General features: G+C 33.3%; 2 protein-coding genes across 7 annotated transcripts in view; both read right to left on the bottom strand.

Annotated features, from left to right (window-relative positions):
- Positions 1-1,389: 1,389 nt before the first annotated feature.
- Positions 1,390-8,592, bottom strand: LOC108547759 (protein tramtrack, beta isoform). 2 transcript variants are annotated; one of them, XM_017900447.1, is made up of 7 exons: positions 8,347-8,592; positions 7,690-7,872; positions 7,005-7,257; positions 6,753-6,872; positions 2,621-2,883; positions 2,180-2,530; positions 1,390-2,102 (listed from the first exon to the last, which is right to left on the bottom strand). In XM_017900447.1, exons 1-7 carry the CDS (start codon positions 8,515-8,517, stop codon positions 1,488-1,490), a joined length of 1,956 nt encoding a protein of 651 aa, XP_017755936.1. In that variant the 5' UTR covers positions 8,518-8,592; the 3' UTR covers positions 1,390-1,487. The 2 variants fall into 2 exon arrangements, with proteins under 2 accessions (XP_017755936.1, XP_017756017.1); XM_017900528.1 differs by lacking the exons at positions 6,753-6,872; positions 7,005-7,257; positions 7,690-7,872; positions 8,347-8,592 and adding an exon at positions 3,213-3,802.
- A 6,232-nt stretch (positions 8,593-14,824) lies between these two features.
- The window catches only part of FAR1 (fatty acyl-CoA reductase 1), a 37,574-nt gene continuing 34,729 nt past the window's right edge, over positions 14,825-17,669 (bottom strand). For all 5 annotated transcript variants that reach the window (XM_017901616.1, XM_017901539.1, XM_017901773.1 and 2 more), the window contains 3 exons: positions 17,318-17,667; positions 16,300-16,896; positions 14,825-16,084 (listed from right to left, as the gene is read on the bottom strand). In XM_017901616.1, coding sequence (XP_017757105.1) covers positions 15,943-16,084; positions 16,300-16,896; positions 17,318-17,667 — 1,089 coding nt within the window. In that variant the 3' untranslated portion in view covers positions 14,825-15,942. The remainder of the gene's footprint in view (positions 16,085-16,299; positions 16,897-17,317; positions 17,668-17,669) is intronic.

A 17,669-nucleotide genomic window follows, 5' to 3' on the forward strand; every position in this document is an offset into this window, starting at 1 on the left:
TACAAAATTGTTTTTTTTTTTAATTGTATTAATGAAAATAAGTTGCACAAACGTAGAAAATAACTAGAAATAATAATAGAATTTAAAAAAAAATAATACAATTTATTTTGCTATGTAATATAATAGCAATTTATTTATAAGACATAATTTCACATGTTATAATGTACATATACTGTCCACTCATACATGGATTTTTTACAATAAACGTAATTTTGCCACTAGCTTCGATTTATTACATACCTTATATGTAGAATATTACTTTTACTTAATGTTTGCATACAAGTATACTGTTAAGACAAATAATTTTTTTTTTTTTAATAAAATTTACATATGAATCTTTAGAAACCTACTGTAAAGAAAGATTACAGTATAATAAAAAATATCATACTGTGTTATCGACTTATTAATTCTGCAATCTTATATAATAATAATGAATTTTTATGATTAACATATAAATGCATTAATCTTTTATTAATTTATTAATAAATCAGTAATCAGATATCTAATTTACGTATAATACATACGTATTTAAAAGGATAAAATTAGAATAAACAAAGTTTGTACAACACAATTAATAAAAAAATATTAACTTGTTGTACTGTTCATCATTAAATTATAATACAAACGGCCTTGAAGTCAACAGGTACAACTTTCCTTTTAAGAAGCAACATTTTCTTTTTAACATATTCATAATTAAAATAGAAATGTCATTTTCAAATTTTCAATAATGACTGAAACTAATAATTATATCATTTAAAATGGTTAATCAACTCCTACTTATTGCGGAAGTCGATTTGTGAGTTATAAGATTATAATACAAAAGTGTAGAACGATTTGTTTTTAACAAATAAATTATAATTGTAATTAAAGACATAAAAGTCATGTGTCGTACTCCAATTTTTACAAATCACCCAATAAAACTGATTATAGGTACTTTTGTAAATATGTACAATTAATTAATAATCTCACTTAAAATTTACTTTCTGGCATAGTCATTCGTATAGAAATATCAATTTCGAACAGTGAACTTGGAGAAAATACTCGAAAGATATATGTAGCCGCTACGATTCGTACAGTAAGTGGTAAAAATAGTTTTACTTTTTATCGCGAATGTTCTATTTACAAAGTCGATGAAATATTTGTCATATTACTCTGAGAACAAATGATGGGATCTCGATATATAACTTTACTCTGTTTCTTGGTTGAATAAACACAAATAAAAATAAAACTACATATACGTTCAATAATTCATTACTACGATAGACTGCATAAACACTATCACAAAACTAATACACACATTGTTTTCTTTCGTAAGTTATTGAAATTAACTTATTGAAATCGATACTCAATGTACAGAATAAAAGTCTATAATAATTATATTCTCGTGGCAATACTGGATAATTCTACAAATTGCTTAAAAAACTAAATTGTAAATTTTATTCTATTTCTGTCAAATAATTCAAGTACTGAATTCACGAATCATCTCACTAAACTGGCTTTTTTTCTTTTGAACATTGTTCCTTTTCGATTCCATTTCCTTCACTGACCTCAAGTTCAGCAGAATTGAAATCCCTGGATTCCTCTTTACAATCCTTATTCGAGGCTGTTTCCGTTTCTTCAACTATGTCCTGTTCTTGTTCTAAGAAGTCCGTAGGTACAAATTCCATTTGATCTTCACTATCGTTTATATCGGGTGGCTCAGGTATTTCGCAAAAATGAATTTCTCTTTCACCATCAGTGGCTTCATTACCACCTGGATCATCCTCCTCATGTAAACTCATGAGCTTGTCGAAATTTGAAGGAGTTGAACTATCCTCGTTATTTTCAGCGAACATTTCTGTAGGACTAAGAGGAATATCTAAAGGTTCCATCTTAACTGTAGTAGTCGGTGATGTAGGTGTAACAGGTCGTTGTAAGCGTATCTTTGTAAAGGGTTTTGGTTCAATAGGTTCTGAATGTTGCCGTTTTTGCGCACGTTTCGGACTAGAAGGCGTAGAAACTCCAGAAGTAGAAGCTTTCTCTTTGGTCTCTGAAGTGGCACGAGGAACTGGTTGAGATACTACTGGCTTTGATTGTGGAATAAGTAACGGTGGCTTTGGATTCTATGAAATTAATATACTTCATAAAAACTTGTATTAACGAAATTTGGTAGTCATTTAAAAAATAGAGAAACATTTACCTGCGAAGAAGGATTTGGTCCTGCTAATCCTTTCACTTGTAACGCTTCAGCTGCGTTCAACAATTGCGGTAGTTTATCATGTGCAACGTTTACTTCTCCACGGTACATGAATTTGACTAGCGCTTCAACCTCCCAAAATTTAAGATCTTTCATTAGAATAATCGGATGTTGACACGGATTTTCGCGTAACAGATCTGCGAGATAATCGCTACACGCTGAGAGTATCATTTTATGACACTTTAATGAACGGCCTTCGCAAGCCAAGGTAACATCAACAAATTGTTCAGAATCCAATAAAGATGGGAAACTGTTTTGCATGTTACTATGATAACTGTTCCATCTTAAACAAACCTAGAAAAAAGAAAATAAATATTCAAATTTATAATATTGGAATTTGCAACTTTGGAATATTCTATTGTTTGCTATTAAATTGATTATTACCTCTGTAGGCTGTTGATGTACAATATTATGAGGTACCCCTTGACTAGTCTGTCGAGGTGGCATTTTAATAGTTGTAGGTGCAACCTGCTTTACTTTTAAAGGTATCGTTTTTAACACAAGAGTCTTTGGTTGGCGTTGCTGCTGTTGCTGCTGTTGCGATATAGGTGCTGGTGCAATGTTTCTAATATGAGATCTTACCAAGGACTGTGCTGCTATCCTTATAGTTTTGCCAGTTGAATTACTCTGAGAAGGTGATTGCAATACTGTAAAAAAACAATTTCCATTACTACCTAATAAATCTTATAAAAGGTCAATTTATTTCTCTTTATATTCATTAAAATGACTCTCCAGAAGATGTTAAAACAATTTGTTAGGGCTGTTTACGTTTACACAATCTATTTGATACTTAAAACATAAAAGACTTCCAGATGTCAATATTATTCATATAAATACAAACCATATCTCAAATGTTACCTTACATAAACTCATACACACTGTAACAGTATTCATCAACAGCTTCCAAACAATTGTCAAGTCACACAGTGGCACTCTACCAGCGTGTAAAGTACCTCCAATAACCAACTATCATTACCGTGATAGCGACTGCCAATGAGTCTGCCACCGTGATGTACCCTGAGATGTCGATGAAGGTTCGTTGTACCGCATTGTCGTGGATTTGCCCCGCCCCTGACCACGACCGCTCCGCAGATTCGACACTCGGCACGCAGAGGATCATTAGCACATAGGTCAAAGTGTGCCCAAACCGCGCTCGGGTTTGTCATCGCACGAAGGCTACGTGCATGCGAACGAACACGATGTGCAGCACCTGCATGACGACTGGACGATGACGGCGAGAGAGATGGCATCTCAGCCGCCTCCAGGTAACAATCCTCCTCGTCTTCAGGTTCTTGCTTCATCGCGACGTCCTCGAGCCGTATGCCCTCCACGATATCCTCGTTGGAAGACGTGGTGACCGAAGCGATGTAATTTCGGTCACGTTGCTGCTCCTGCAGAAGTCGGCGGGTAGTCAGCTTTACGGTGTCCTTGCAGGCCACCAGCACAAGCCGACCCGCCGTTGTAGCCGTCGTGCTCGTTCTTGCTACGCTGCTTACAATCCCAATTCCACGCCAATCGTATTTCCGTTCTTGCGGTACGTTTTCTCTGTGAGACGAAAACGCGATATTCTGAGATAACATCAAGAAAATAACATCCTTCCGTGTAGACGTAGTTTCACGAATCGATTACTCGTGCGCGGCGGCATCCGTCTCCATATAGATATCCTAATTTTGTTCTTTTTTTTCTCGGTAAAAGGAACGAGAATTCGAAGGATAAGGAAGAAGAGACGACGCATAGAATTAACTATTGCAGTCACAGATTAAATAAGTGTATGTATTGTGAATGTAATTGGATCTGTAACGAAGTTCATCGATTTACCTTGTTTGGTTAATCAAAATGTACCACACCGTGATAACCTATTTCAAATATCGAATTGAATGAAAAATTAGATCGTTATTAATTGAATTTATAATTTTGATGTTAGAATTGTTCACTGTATGTGACAATTTTGTAAAAGAATGCGAAGTCATAAGTATCAAATATTTATTTTATTGGTAAACTTTTAAATACCGCCAAAAATAATGCATTTTCTTATAACGTTTTAAAAAAGAGGTCTTATAAACCGTGAATTATTCCTTATCTATCAATATAAGAATCATAATTGAATTTGAATGTCTTAACGAGTGCAAATATATTGCATAATCCTGAATATATGGTATCATACACTCGTAAGGTAAATGGAATATTTAAATATCATAATACATAATATAATTTTTTTGACATAGCGTTGTAATAAAAACGATAATCGTCCGGTGAATAGATAAAATATATACGCGCGTTCATGCACTATCTTTCTCGTCTCCCAATGCTTCTCTATTACTCCCACTCCTTTTAACACATTGTGTCATCACTCAGCAGACGACACACGGATAATACGTATTAACGATTTATCCGATGAGAACGTGCGATAGTATACTATACGTATATTATGTAGGCTAGATCGATATTGCATTGCAACGTTGAATATATAAATAATCAACGATGAATGTAAAAAAATCTAAATTTCCATAAATCTATACTTATAACCAGAAACAATCTAAAAACATCTACGGAAGTTCTACTCCATCTGCAAAGTTCCTTTCTTTCTTCTCTTCTCCCCTCTCTTTCCTGCTTTTAAATCTCCCCTCCCTTCCCTACCACAAAACGACGTTTCCCGTCTCATACATGTTCCTTCGATCCTTCTCACTTCATCTTTTTCTCCCCCTCTCTCTCTCTCTCATTCTTCTCTCTCTTATTCCCTCTCACTTTATCTCTCTTTCATGCTCTTTCTATCTTTTTCGTATTCTCTTACTCGCTCTTTTGTTCTTACGCAGTTCTCCCTCTCCTTCTTGCCTCCCCGAAGATCTCACTTGAGCGACCGGCTATAAAATGGCAACCATTGCGACCGAGCACGATATCGAGTGGCACACGCCACAGCTACGTCGCTCGTCTACTGTACCTCTGTACTTTTTTGCTTCTGTCTTTGTTCCTCTCTTTTTGTCGTCTGTCGCGGTGTCACTTAACCCAATCCAGTCGTTCGATTCGCAGCTACGAACCGGTTCGATTTCGTGTTGTGTCGCGTCAGAGAGCCGTTGTACCGACGACCACGCGACAATTTATCGACCCTCGGACGATTCCCAGGAGTGAAGAACTACACTACGAATTTTCCGATTTCTTTCGCCGTGCTCTTGATTCTCTCTCGATCAGATTCTTATGAAGATCAACACTGGTTTCCTATCGCGTTATTCTTGGCGTGTCTAATCTCGCTGCTGTGTAAACGTTTAACGATTAAACCGGTATCGGATATGATCATCCGTGAACGGAGCAACGACGACACAAGGAGGGAATCGCCAAAAAATTCCGTTCCTTCTCTTTCACGGTACGCCTTCGATGTACAAATATATACTTGAACGGAATGAACGGTCACGAACGGAAGATCGTCGAACGCAAAAGAGTGTGACTCGTGAGGGACGCGTTTATCTCTACTCGATCGACAGAATCGTTACTAAGTTCCGAGCGAGTTTTTTTCACGACGTGTCTCGACAGTATGGCTCGCTACGAGAGCGGAACGATTTTCCCCGAAGCCGAACCCGGGAGTGACTAAAATCGAAATCGGTGGACGAACAGGGGCGCGTCAGGGCGCGCATGTGCGACGGCGCCGCCGGTCGTCGACGCATATTATCCGTACCGTGTTTCGTGTTGCTATCGTGTGCGCGTTCCCGGGTCTCTCTTCGCTAAGGAATTACTAACCGACCTGATCACGTTCGACTCACTCGAGCCTCGCCGAGCGAATTCTCATCGATCGGGAGTTGCTTCTACGGCTCCCTTTTTTTCGCGCGCATCTTTAAGATGCCCGCCATCTTGAAACAACAGAGACGCAATTGAAATGTGTTGCTTGTTAATTACCTTACATTTTCACACGTTCAAACACGTTAATTTGTACTCGACGATTGGTGTTTGAATTTCATAAATTGTAGATTTATGTATGCCGATTATCATGACTATTAATTATTCGATGAAATTTAAAATTATCATTTTTGCAAATGTATAAATGTAATTGTATGTGCTTTAAAACGTTTCAATAGAATTAGTTTATTGTATATAATAATCGATATAGATAGTTTAATATGACTGCTACAATTAGTTCTTTTTTATTTCGAAATTAATTATACGTTTTTGCATCATATTGCAATTACAGTAATATTTATTACAGTATTTAATTCGGAAACGATTTATAATTTTATATTGGTATTAAAAAATATAAAATCTTGTTCTTAATTGTTCTTAATTCCATAATTAATAGCGAATTCTCTTATTTTTTATTAGTCTTCTGGAGAATTATTTAATGGATATTATTAACACAGTATATTAAACACGTGCCAATTTATTAAATATACCATATTTTAAGTAGGAATATAAATCTAATAGATAAAAATATTTTAAAAATAAATTATACATTTTGTTCAATATACAAACCCATTCTCAATATTCGTTATAATTTTTAATTATTGAAAATATAAAATATCAAAACACTTACTTTTTCTGGCCGTAGCACGTGTCTTCGGTCTTCTACTTTTCTGCTCATCTGGTACATCATTTTCTTTGTGAATCACTAATTGCGGTACGTTCATAGACTTCATAGTGTTCCCTTCTACGTCTACGAGATACGCAAAATTTCCATCAAATACTATACGTGACAAAAATATTTCATCGAATGTATTTTTTAAACTTTACTCAAAAATCCATGACGGAGATAAATTGACATCGATGGGAAAGTTAGTAAACTTACTTGTTAGCACGCAAGGTTTGCCAAGAGCTAAGTAGCGTTTTCTGGCAACTTGAGCAGCCGCGAAATCTGGTTTATGGTTGTGCTCCATACGCACTCTAGGCTTCGTGCAACTCGTGGTCGTGATAAGGCTGCCTCTACAATGCATAGTTCTGCCAACGCATCTCCATCGAATATTATAAGGTTGCTTCTTGTGCAGTGTGTACATATAGCCGTGGTGAATTAATTTTGGACCCCCTTTATTTGATAATACAACCTGTGATATTAATTCATGAATATGAATATCTACTTTTTGTTAAGTAATTATTAATCATAATTTAATATTTAACAAAATTAAAGAAAAATTGTGTTACATATGATAACTAGTATTTGAGAGTTCAGATGCAAATTGTAATTTTTAAAAAGTGACTATGTAGAATTGATTTTATGAAGCGATTATGTACATAATCCATTATATATCAAAACAAAAGATCTAGTACGTTTTTTAAACAATTTTAAACATTTAGTTATCATATATATATAATAATATTTTTACTTTTATCAAAAAATTATTTGATTTTTAGATTTATTTAACACAATATCTGTAATAACCAAATAAATGAAATGAATATTGATATAAAAATTTCTAAGAAGTTAAAGATTTTAGTAATTAAATATTAAATGATTTTTATATTTTTTTGTTCCGTACTTCAGCGACGTTCAGATCATCGTCTCCAGAATTCTCTGTAAAAACAGACGATGTAGAAGCTTCTTCCTTGATTTGTGCTTTACTTTCACTCTTCGCACGTTGTGGCATCTTATTCCTTGTTTTCCTATTTTCTCCGAGGTAAACAATGCAAATTCTTAATAACACATTTTTTTCGGTAATGGCCTGAAAAAATAATTATTTTAATAACAATTGAAAAAATGACCTCAAATATCGTAATTAATATTAATAGTGATAAATATGTTAAAATTATTCTTAAGATTATCCAAACTTTTAATCATGTTCATTTTTAATAGTTTTAAACATCGTTTTGAATGCGTATACACATTCTTTTTTTCTTTTTTCTTTTTAAATCAAACAACTTATTTTACAATTAAAAACTAAAAGTAGTAGAATTTTAATATATTAAACGTATCAAACAATTTTATAGAGCAGTAAAAAGTAGTATACTAAGTTATTAAATTAGTCAGCATTCGTTATTCTACTTACATAAAATATTTACTAAAAATTCTGTTTTATCGTGTAAATCTTTTTTAAACGTTTTCAAAAAGATGGTCCCGAACATGAAACTTCCCGATCTCGAACGCGAATCGATTCTTCGATCGATTTGTAAGGGCCGTCGATCTCGAGTGATATAGCGACGCCACGATTTTCGTAATTGCATCTGTTTGCCCGGTTTCTATTACTGTGAAATCGTTTAAACGTCTCCGTACCTATGCACGCGCCAAAAATAGCACGGAACGGAGAAATGAACAGCGGGTCTATAGAACCTCGGAAATCGTGCGTGCTAGATATTTCAGTGTGCCTCATGTTCGTCCGCGGTCCGATCCTTTCGTTTTCATGTCTTCCTTCTTCGTTTTTTTTTAATGATGTTGTCTCATTCGCATTGAACTGATTCCATTCGCAATAGGGCATGCGAAAAAATTGTTTGATTCGGAGTTAATTAAGAATTAGAATTTTCTATTGTTCACTTACAGTGGGGAGTTAAGAGTACATCAAGCTTCTCAAGACATAATCTTTTAACAGAAATAAATTTTTGAAACTGCGCATCTTCGTAATAAATGGTGATGTATTGTAACTTTGAATAAAATAAGTTGTTTTCATTGAAATGTATCTTGTGTCACTTTGAATGTTTAATTTGTTCACGTTTCTTTTAAGTGTCGAAAATATATATAGATTTATTGTCTTTTTACTGTTTCTTCGATATTTATTTTATAGATTCTTATGTTCTTTTTTTTACATTATTTGATAAGCGTGGAAAAATACAAGATAGAAGGTAAGCACCGGTTTTGAATACTGGACACTTCATTATGCTAATGCCAATATTAATGTCTATATATTTAACTGCCCGGAGATTTTATTTAATTTGTTGTGCAAAGTGTGAAAATTTCAAAGACGTGTAAATGTATAGTAAAAAAGCATGATAATGATAAACGTAAAAAAAATGTTGTCACTAAACTTTCTATACTGTCATTTTTTCTTTCCTTTTCATAAAATATAAAATATTTCCGACAAGCATAAAAGTAGCAAAATTTAATTTTACGTAGACAAGAATGTAAACTTTCTTTATTCTTCGCAAAGATTTTCGATAATATAAAGAAGTTAAAATATAAAATATTTAAAGTAAAATCTTGAAGTAAATACGAATTAAAAACGTTCGTTACACAGCTTTTTCCATCAACGAACACACGAGTGAAGTATTCATATTACATTCGTTTTCGCATGAAATTATTATTTTCCGAATTATTTGATAAAATGGCATTTTAAACGAGTAAAAAATATCAAGTAGTAATACTTACATGTTATTAATACGTAATTCTAACGTAAAATTTGAAGAAAAATCCAATGTATAGTCATACATATATAAATAAAATATCACCAAGTCAAAAAGAAAACAGCAAAGAGAACTCTGGCGTTTCTTCGAGGAACCTAATCGCGATTCTCGATCCCAACCAAGATGAATCGATATTCAGGTAGCAAGCGTGACCAGTTTGCCAGCCAGACTAGCTTATAGCCGTTTTCGCCGAAACTGCCGAATGGTCAACAAAAATGGCGAAACGTTAGTGATTGGATTTTGCGCAATAAACGCTACGCTCTGGAACGCGGAATATGGTACCGGACAAGCGCAATCAATGAACGGCACTATGGCACCCGTATTACACGGTTTATTTGCGCGCCATTACTGATCGTTACACACTTCTACCATTTACGTTTGGATGGCGCGCGACATGAACTCATTACTGCATTATCTGACTTTTCGTCTACTTTACAGAGGTATGCTTTAAATCTTACTTCAAAAATGAACGTAAATTAATCTACAGAAAAAACTGACAGTAGCGACACTCTCGTGATTTGGCTAAAACGAATATATATACGTATATTATTTATGTATGTATGTGCATATTGTAATACATGCAAATGTATATAAAAAAAATTATGTTTCTAATGATCATATGGTAAGAAACGGTTGGGACGTCGGTATGTACGATAAGAGATCCTGGATTGATAAAATTGAGAACATCCGTATCATCATAGACAAAAATCTGACTATATTCGCAACGATGACTTGTAATTAAACGGGTATAGTACAGGGATATGTATATATATAGAATCATTGCATTTTGTATTATTATAATTTGTAAAGGAGTCAAGAAATATCTTTAATTTATTCTATACATTATAGAATTGATTATCAAAATACTAGTTTTATGTTTTTAATATGCTGCAAATTTTATTAAGTCTATAAAATAGCAGAATATTGAACTTTAGTACATTTTTCTTTATTACATTTCCATAATCAAACCGTTCCATACCGTTGCATTTTCCTTCTCGAGTGTTTCCTTTTTTTATTTTGCAAAGTTGTTTCGCTACTGACACCTGACCTGTTACGTTCTACTTTGTTGGTCGAATACTGTGTCGTTTTGTCACCCCATCTACCGGGTATTGTGGTAACTCGTCTTATTCTACTTCGTGTGCCTCAACCGGTTCCATTTCATGTGGTTGCATTTGATTTCTAATACCATGTTCGCTTTTCGGTATCCTGTTTTCTATGTCGGTATTTTATCCAGTGTCTTCGTTTACATATTTTCATATTATATTTATGCTTTTACCTAATGCGATTAGTTATTAAACTAATCAAACTCTTAATTACTAAAGGTTACTAAAAGAATCTTACATCTGATTTGGTCAATTATATAATAATCAATTCTTATAGCACAAGTGAAAGACAAACAGTTAATATCCTTCATGTTGTATTTTCGATCTTTTACATTTAAAATAAAGTCGAAGGAGAAATTTTTAGAATGGAATTTTGCATTTGATGTTACAATTTCATGGATTATTTAGAAGACTCGTGAGTCCATTTTTCCTAATTATTTTTATTAATCGATTGTTCCAAAGGGCATGTTAAAAGATGCATTTGCAATGGTTCATTATTTTTAATGTAATTTATAATAGTACAGTATAATATTAATTAAATCGATTATATTAAATATTGTTGCATTGTTGCAATCCTTGTATGCATTGTGTAACCGAATAACGATATAGACAAGACTAGCAGGTGGTGACCTTCGTTAGTGTTGTCCCTTCACACTCTTCTTTCTTTACACCTAGCGCTAAGTAATTATTATTATATACTCTTTCTTCCTCATCTTTTAATTAATTCTTGAACGTCATATTCGATCGACTCTCTTTTCACGAATCTTTTCTGTCTTCGTTTCACCTTTTTTCTTTGTAATTTCTCTCTCTCTCTCTCTCTCTCTCACACACACACACACACACACACACACACACACACACACACGCGCGCGCGTACACGCACACAGAGCATACGCACACGCACATGCATTCTCTTTTTCTCTCTCTCTCTCTCTCTCTCTCTCTCTCTCTCTCTCTCTCTCTCTCTCTCCCTCCCTCTCCCTCACCCTCTCTTTCTAGTGTGTAATTTTTTCATTGTGTCTTGGCAACGTTTTTGATCGATAAATAGTAAATATAGCGATAAAATAAATATCGAAAGGAAGCCCATTCGAACTAAACAATACGAAACAATCAATCAAAAGGGTCATACGCGAGAGAAACTGCTCCATGTGGTTGTAAAAATCATATATACGGTTTCAAAAATGGCGCTCATGACTTAATCATTGTTTTAAAGGCACAGGCAACAGATATAGCATAAAAGTTATATTATATGTAGAGCAATATCATGTTCAATTTAGTGTTACAAAACAGAGACTTTTATCATTAATTAACCCTCCATGGATCATTTTACAGGGTACGACTATTAATTAAAGTACTTTCAACATAAATTTAAATACTTTTCAATCTTTTCGAATTAAATTTTAGATTTTATCAAATATCATATATATCTTCTACTTCTTATTTTACAATGTTTAAATAAATAATGACGAGATACATATATATATCATAAAATGAGCTACAAAGGGTTAACTAGCATTTAATTAAAATATCTGTAAAATACAAAAGTGAAATTAATACAATACACGAGAACATATCCATCACAGAGACGCTTTATACGAATTCACCGAGAGCACTATTGGAATAAATGCGACTTACGTTAAATACCAAGCAAAAGTTTCAAATTTTCATAACACGTTACTAGTGATATACAAGTGCAGTGATAAATTACAGTATATCTATATTTTAGCGAAAAAAGAAATCAACTTGTATGATTCTTTCCTATATTTATAAAGTGTACTGCCTGGCCACGCTTGAATATTTGAAATTGAGTTTAAAGATGAAGTTAGATTATTATTATTCAATATGTTCATCTGTGACACATCACGGATTGTAGAGAACAATTATTTCTTAACAAAGTGATCAAGTTATAGAGTAAATATAGTTTAAGCATATTAATTATTATAGTCGTTTTTCAAAATAATTGTTTGATTAAAGAGAAGAAATTTTTAACAATCAATATTCAAATTTGAATTTGAATTTATAAATAATTTCAAGTTTACTTATTTTAGGTTATATATAACAATCCGTGACGTGTGTGATGTCATTTTGATAAAATGAACATTGGAATGTGTAATGTACATAGGATAGTGCGATAAGGTATATGTAATAACACAATAATATACATGAGTAAAGGCATAATAGCGAAAAAGCGTGAAAATCTCTAGATGATACGTATAAATAACGGCAACGAATTGTCGTGTATATATAAAATTGTCTTTTTCGATTATCGGTAACTTTGTATATATACAAATTTGTCATCTCTTTCCGCCGATATATGATTCTAATTTTGCCACTGCAACCGATCGGCCACTATTAAAAGTGATATCATATTTGTATACGTGAGAAAAATTCAATTGAAAGAGAAAAATAAGTTGCCAATGCCTTCAAAATTTTAGCGTCTGTAACATCATTAAGAATGTTATAGTATATCATAAGATGACTAGTGATAACTGTGTACTTCGGCTCACATTTGCACAATAAACGTTTTAAACGTAATCACTTCTATTAATTTCATTATAATCTTTTGCCTACCGGTGGCAGTTTTTCTCTTTTTTTCTCGAGAAATGTATTTATAATCCCTTATTTTTTTAACAATTTGAATAAGATTAATTGTGTTGTTTTATTATTCCATTGTAAGGCTGTTATTTAGGCAAAGTAGAAAATAGTTATTTTAATTTAAATAATATCAATGGTGAAACTAAATTAGTTATATTTGTTGAATGGAATCGTTTAATTTTTAAACAATTACTCGCAATATTCCAATGAAAGCATGTTTTTTTTGTTTTTTTTTTTCTTTTTTTCTTTTCTTTTGGTATTTTTGAACATTATTACATTATTATATTGGAGAAGACTCAAATAAATGCACTGTGCCAACCGGTGGCTGATTTAAAAAGCGCTATATGGTCTGTACTTTAGTGTGTTGGTTTTCATGTTAAAACTTTGGATTCACAATGAGCATTTCAACATATTTCATTGTGAATGAAAATAATGGCTAGTCTATAAGGTATTCTTGTGGCAATCTTCTCAATTAGAATGATTCAGCGGTGAACGCACCACATTTATGCCAATTACAACAAGTTTGATATCTTGGCACTTGTCAATATCTTTCCTATAGTTTTAATTTCACCAAAAACGAAGCAAATTATTGATAGAAATACTTGTTTTACATATACATTTATTAAGGTAGACCTTAAAAATTCATTTTCCTTATGCCATAATTATAAATAATTGTAAAAAAGTAATCAGGATCATTAAATTAAGAACTGCACCATGAAATTCATCTATCTGTTTAATTGTAAAAGACAAATATATACTCAATAAATTTGAGCGAACTTAAGTATATTGAACAAAACTATAACAAGCGCATTCCTCCATTAACCACCTCCAATTCTTTTTTACAAGTAATAAAACTAAATAATAATAATAATAATAATAATAATAATAATAATTAAACAGCAACGAACACTTATTTTTATACATAGATTGTAATTACATGTAATCAATCGAATGCTTAGTCTGATCGTTTAGATACAGTAACTTGGTTCGTTGATGGTGAAACCGATTGAAAATGATAGATATCTCGAATGGAATAGAATAGAATCTTGAATGTACTTCGTAATAACATGACTAAATATTCATCTATGTATCTTATATCGTAGTGTAAATGAATGAACAAAATGCCAGATCGCGATTATACAAAGGCACGACGAATTTGTAACTCCTTTAGCCGGCGTCAAAAATTTTTCTTTTCAACCAACCATCTTGAGTTTATAATTTAATTTTTTCACTAACTAAACAAAACTTATGTTGTATTTTTAGACAAAAAAAGTTAGCACTTCGAAGACTCGAAAAGATTCGATACTAGATAAACGTTTAATCCTTCGGGTTTTTATGCTACATATATAGTCTACCGGATTACGGCTTATTACATTAAATCGTGAAAAAGCTCACTCTAAGGGAGTGGCTGGGCGACTAAAAGAAAAACCCTGCATTTGAAAGGATTAAACGACCAGTATACGAAGCACTTGTTCATTATCCCTAAACATTGTAAAAATGATGAAAAAGGAAGGAATTTAGTGGGCATTAAGATCGTTTGGCGATGTAAAATATTCTCATAATAATAATCTACCGCTTCGATTTATTTTCTACGATTAATTTGAAAATTGTTTGTTCTTTTCTCGTCCTTTTCTCGCAGTTTTTACTGTTTTTGGGCGAAATAAAGTAGCGAACGTGATCCCTAAATAACGGAATACACGATAAAACCTTGCTAATTAATTAAAAACTCACGAAAATTTATTGGAAGATTAAGTTGATTACTTAAATTGTAGGTCAATTGATAAAAAGACATATTGAACACAGTAGGGATTATCGTTAAAAATGTAAAAATATGAATAACAAATAATTTCTCTTAAATAATTTGTAAAATGTTATTCTATCTCTTTTTGTTGTTACTTTTTGATCATTAAGCTAAAATGGTGTGAGAAAAGAGAACATACTTAAATATCAATCAAATCACAAGGTTCTATGGCAAATATTGAATAATTTCGATCGGTATTCGAGTTGCCGGCTCACGGAGTTCACGCGTCGTATGATTTTAAACCGCGTTACACGATAATTACCGTGCAATGTAACAGACCGAAACAAAGTATCAAGGTTTAGGTCTTTTAACAACGAACTCGATCGAATACTTCTAATGTCGCGTCATTACAAATCGACGATATGCGAAAAATCGATGCTCAAGAACGAAACGCCCTTTTAAGGCGACATTGAAAAACACACGATTACAATGACAATGGAATATATCCACAATAAACATATGGTTGTAAATGTCTGAACTTTCGTTGCTGCATTTTTGCTGATATTATTGAACAAGAAGACGACGTAGTTACTTAAAGGGATTTTGCCCATCCTGTTAATTTTTGGGAATATAACAAAGTGATCTTTATATGTGATAACTTCGGAAGCTTGAAATACACATTTTTCTTTCTTTCTGCCTCATCATTTGCGTGCTTTTTGAACATGTTTTGTAACTGACACTCCCTGCAGAATTGAATACCTCTAGCAAATGCTAATTTAGTTATAAACAAATAGAAACATTGAAAAGGCCAACTGACGGGATATTTGAACATAGCGAGTGATCGTTGGGAATGGCGAGCAATGAAGTCGAAGAACAACCCGCACTATTAAATTATGCTTCTTTATAATTAGCTGTTGCTTCTTATGACGCTTTTCGCGATCTTCAGTCAGCATTCTGAGCCGTCAAACAATCATACGGCACATACGTAACACGATAGACAGCAGTGAAAAACATGCAGTCCGGGTCATGGAACTACGCAAAAACAAAAAACGTAGCACTACTAATAGCACTCCGAACTGTATAGCTCTGTGAAGCCAATATAACCTGAAACACGAGATAAGTAAATATTATTACGATATATTACCACACTGTAGAAGGCTATTATTTCTTTTTTCAAAATTAAATATATTTAGATTAGAATAACTCTCCTGACCGTTGATATTTGAGATAATTAATTTCACAGAAAAATTTCAACTTCATTTACTATCATCAAAATATGTCCAAGTGTACTATCGTTGTAGCGAAAAACCACTACTTACTTCCTAAGATATAAACGAGCAGCTGGTAGTGTGTTCGGATTGTCCTTTAAAATGAAATGCCGAATTCCCAATATGTAATGTTCCAAATACGCTGGCCAGTCAATCTGTCTGACATCGAACATAAAAGTCTGTCGGTCTTCGGGAGAGAGCTGTTCACCTAATTGTCGAACATTGTCATCTCTGAAGTTCCATTGTTGCGTACTAAAATACTCCAAGCACTCGGCAGCTTTACGGAGCTTTGTTTGTACGCCGACCATAAAGGTCGGTTTGCCCTTCAGTCGAAAAATGAAGTCTAAAATGTGCGCCGGTAGTATGTGCTGGAAGATTATGCACACTTTGTTCAAAAAAATGGAGTTGTGGCATATGCCATCCGGATACCACATCACACTGTTCGATGGGTGCTTTCGAGAGTATTTGAACGTGAGCTCAACAAATTGCTTCCAGGTAATCGGGTTCTGTTGACCGGTACAACAATTGTATACCGGAATCGTCTTTGGACGATTCGTCGCAGTCCTCCATGCCGCGCATATCATCAAGTTAATTACTATATCGACCGGCACTAAGTCTGCTATCATGTCTTTATAACACAACATAGATCTGTAATAACAAATGTTTATTTATTAATAATCAATACGAACATTTGAATTATAAAGTTTGGGGAAGAACAAATAATTTATTCTTATTAATCTTACATTATTTATTAATTTATTAATTTATTGTTAGTACGATAATCTACTAAATTAGTATGATAATCTGCTCTTGTTTTAAAACAAATCTTTCATACAATTCAAACTATTATGAATTCAATTCAACACACGACCTTTCAATTTACGTAACAGCTAGGTCGGTGACACTAAATTTTAACAATTCGTTTTCTCCAACGTTAACAATGTCATTTCAATACTATATCACAGTATCTCAATATTAGGTGAAATTTCTTAAATTCCAAACAAATATCAGCTACTATACCTAACTAATATAGAAATACTGATACAAGGAATTAAAAATTTACGCTTACCTGAAGAAACCTTTTCCAGCTGCAATAATAATTCCAGTCGGCCCGTTCCAATTGTCCACCCATCCAGCTACTGGTTCTTTAAACGATGACAAGACAATAGAGGGTCTCACGATTGCAACTGGTAAATAACCAGCTTCTGATTGCAACAATCTTTCCGTTAGGGCTTTGGTAAAAGTATAGGTATTCGGACGTTTGCCAATTAAAGCCGGTGTTATATCATCAACCACCTTGGCATCCATGGACTTTGTTAAAGTGATTATATGTTCTGGTTCCGCCGACAGAGGGTATATCTCTTCAGCAACGTCTTTACGATCACAATTGCAATATGCCGTTGAAACGTGGATCAGCGCCT

This window comes from Eufriesea mexicana, unplaced genomic scaffold, assembly GCF_001483705.2.
Source record: "Eufriesea mexicana isolate 0111107269 unplaced genomic scaffold, ASM148370v2 scaffold4744748252, whole genome shotgun sequence".
NCBI lineage: Eukaryota > Metazoa > Arthropoda > Insecta > Hymenoptera > Apidae > Eufriesea > Eufriesea mexicana.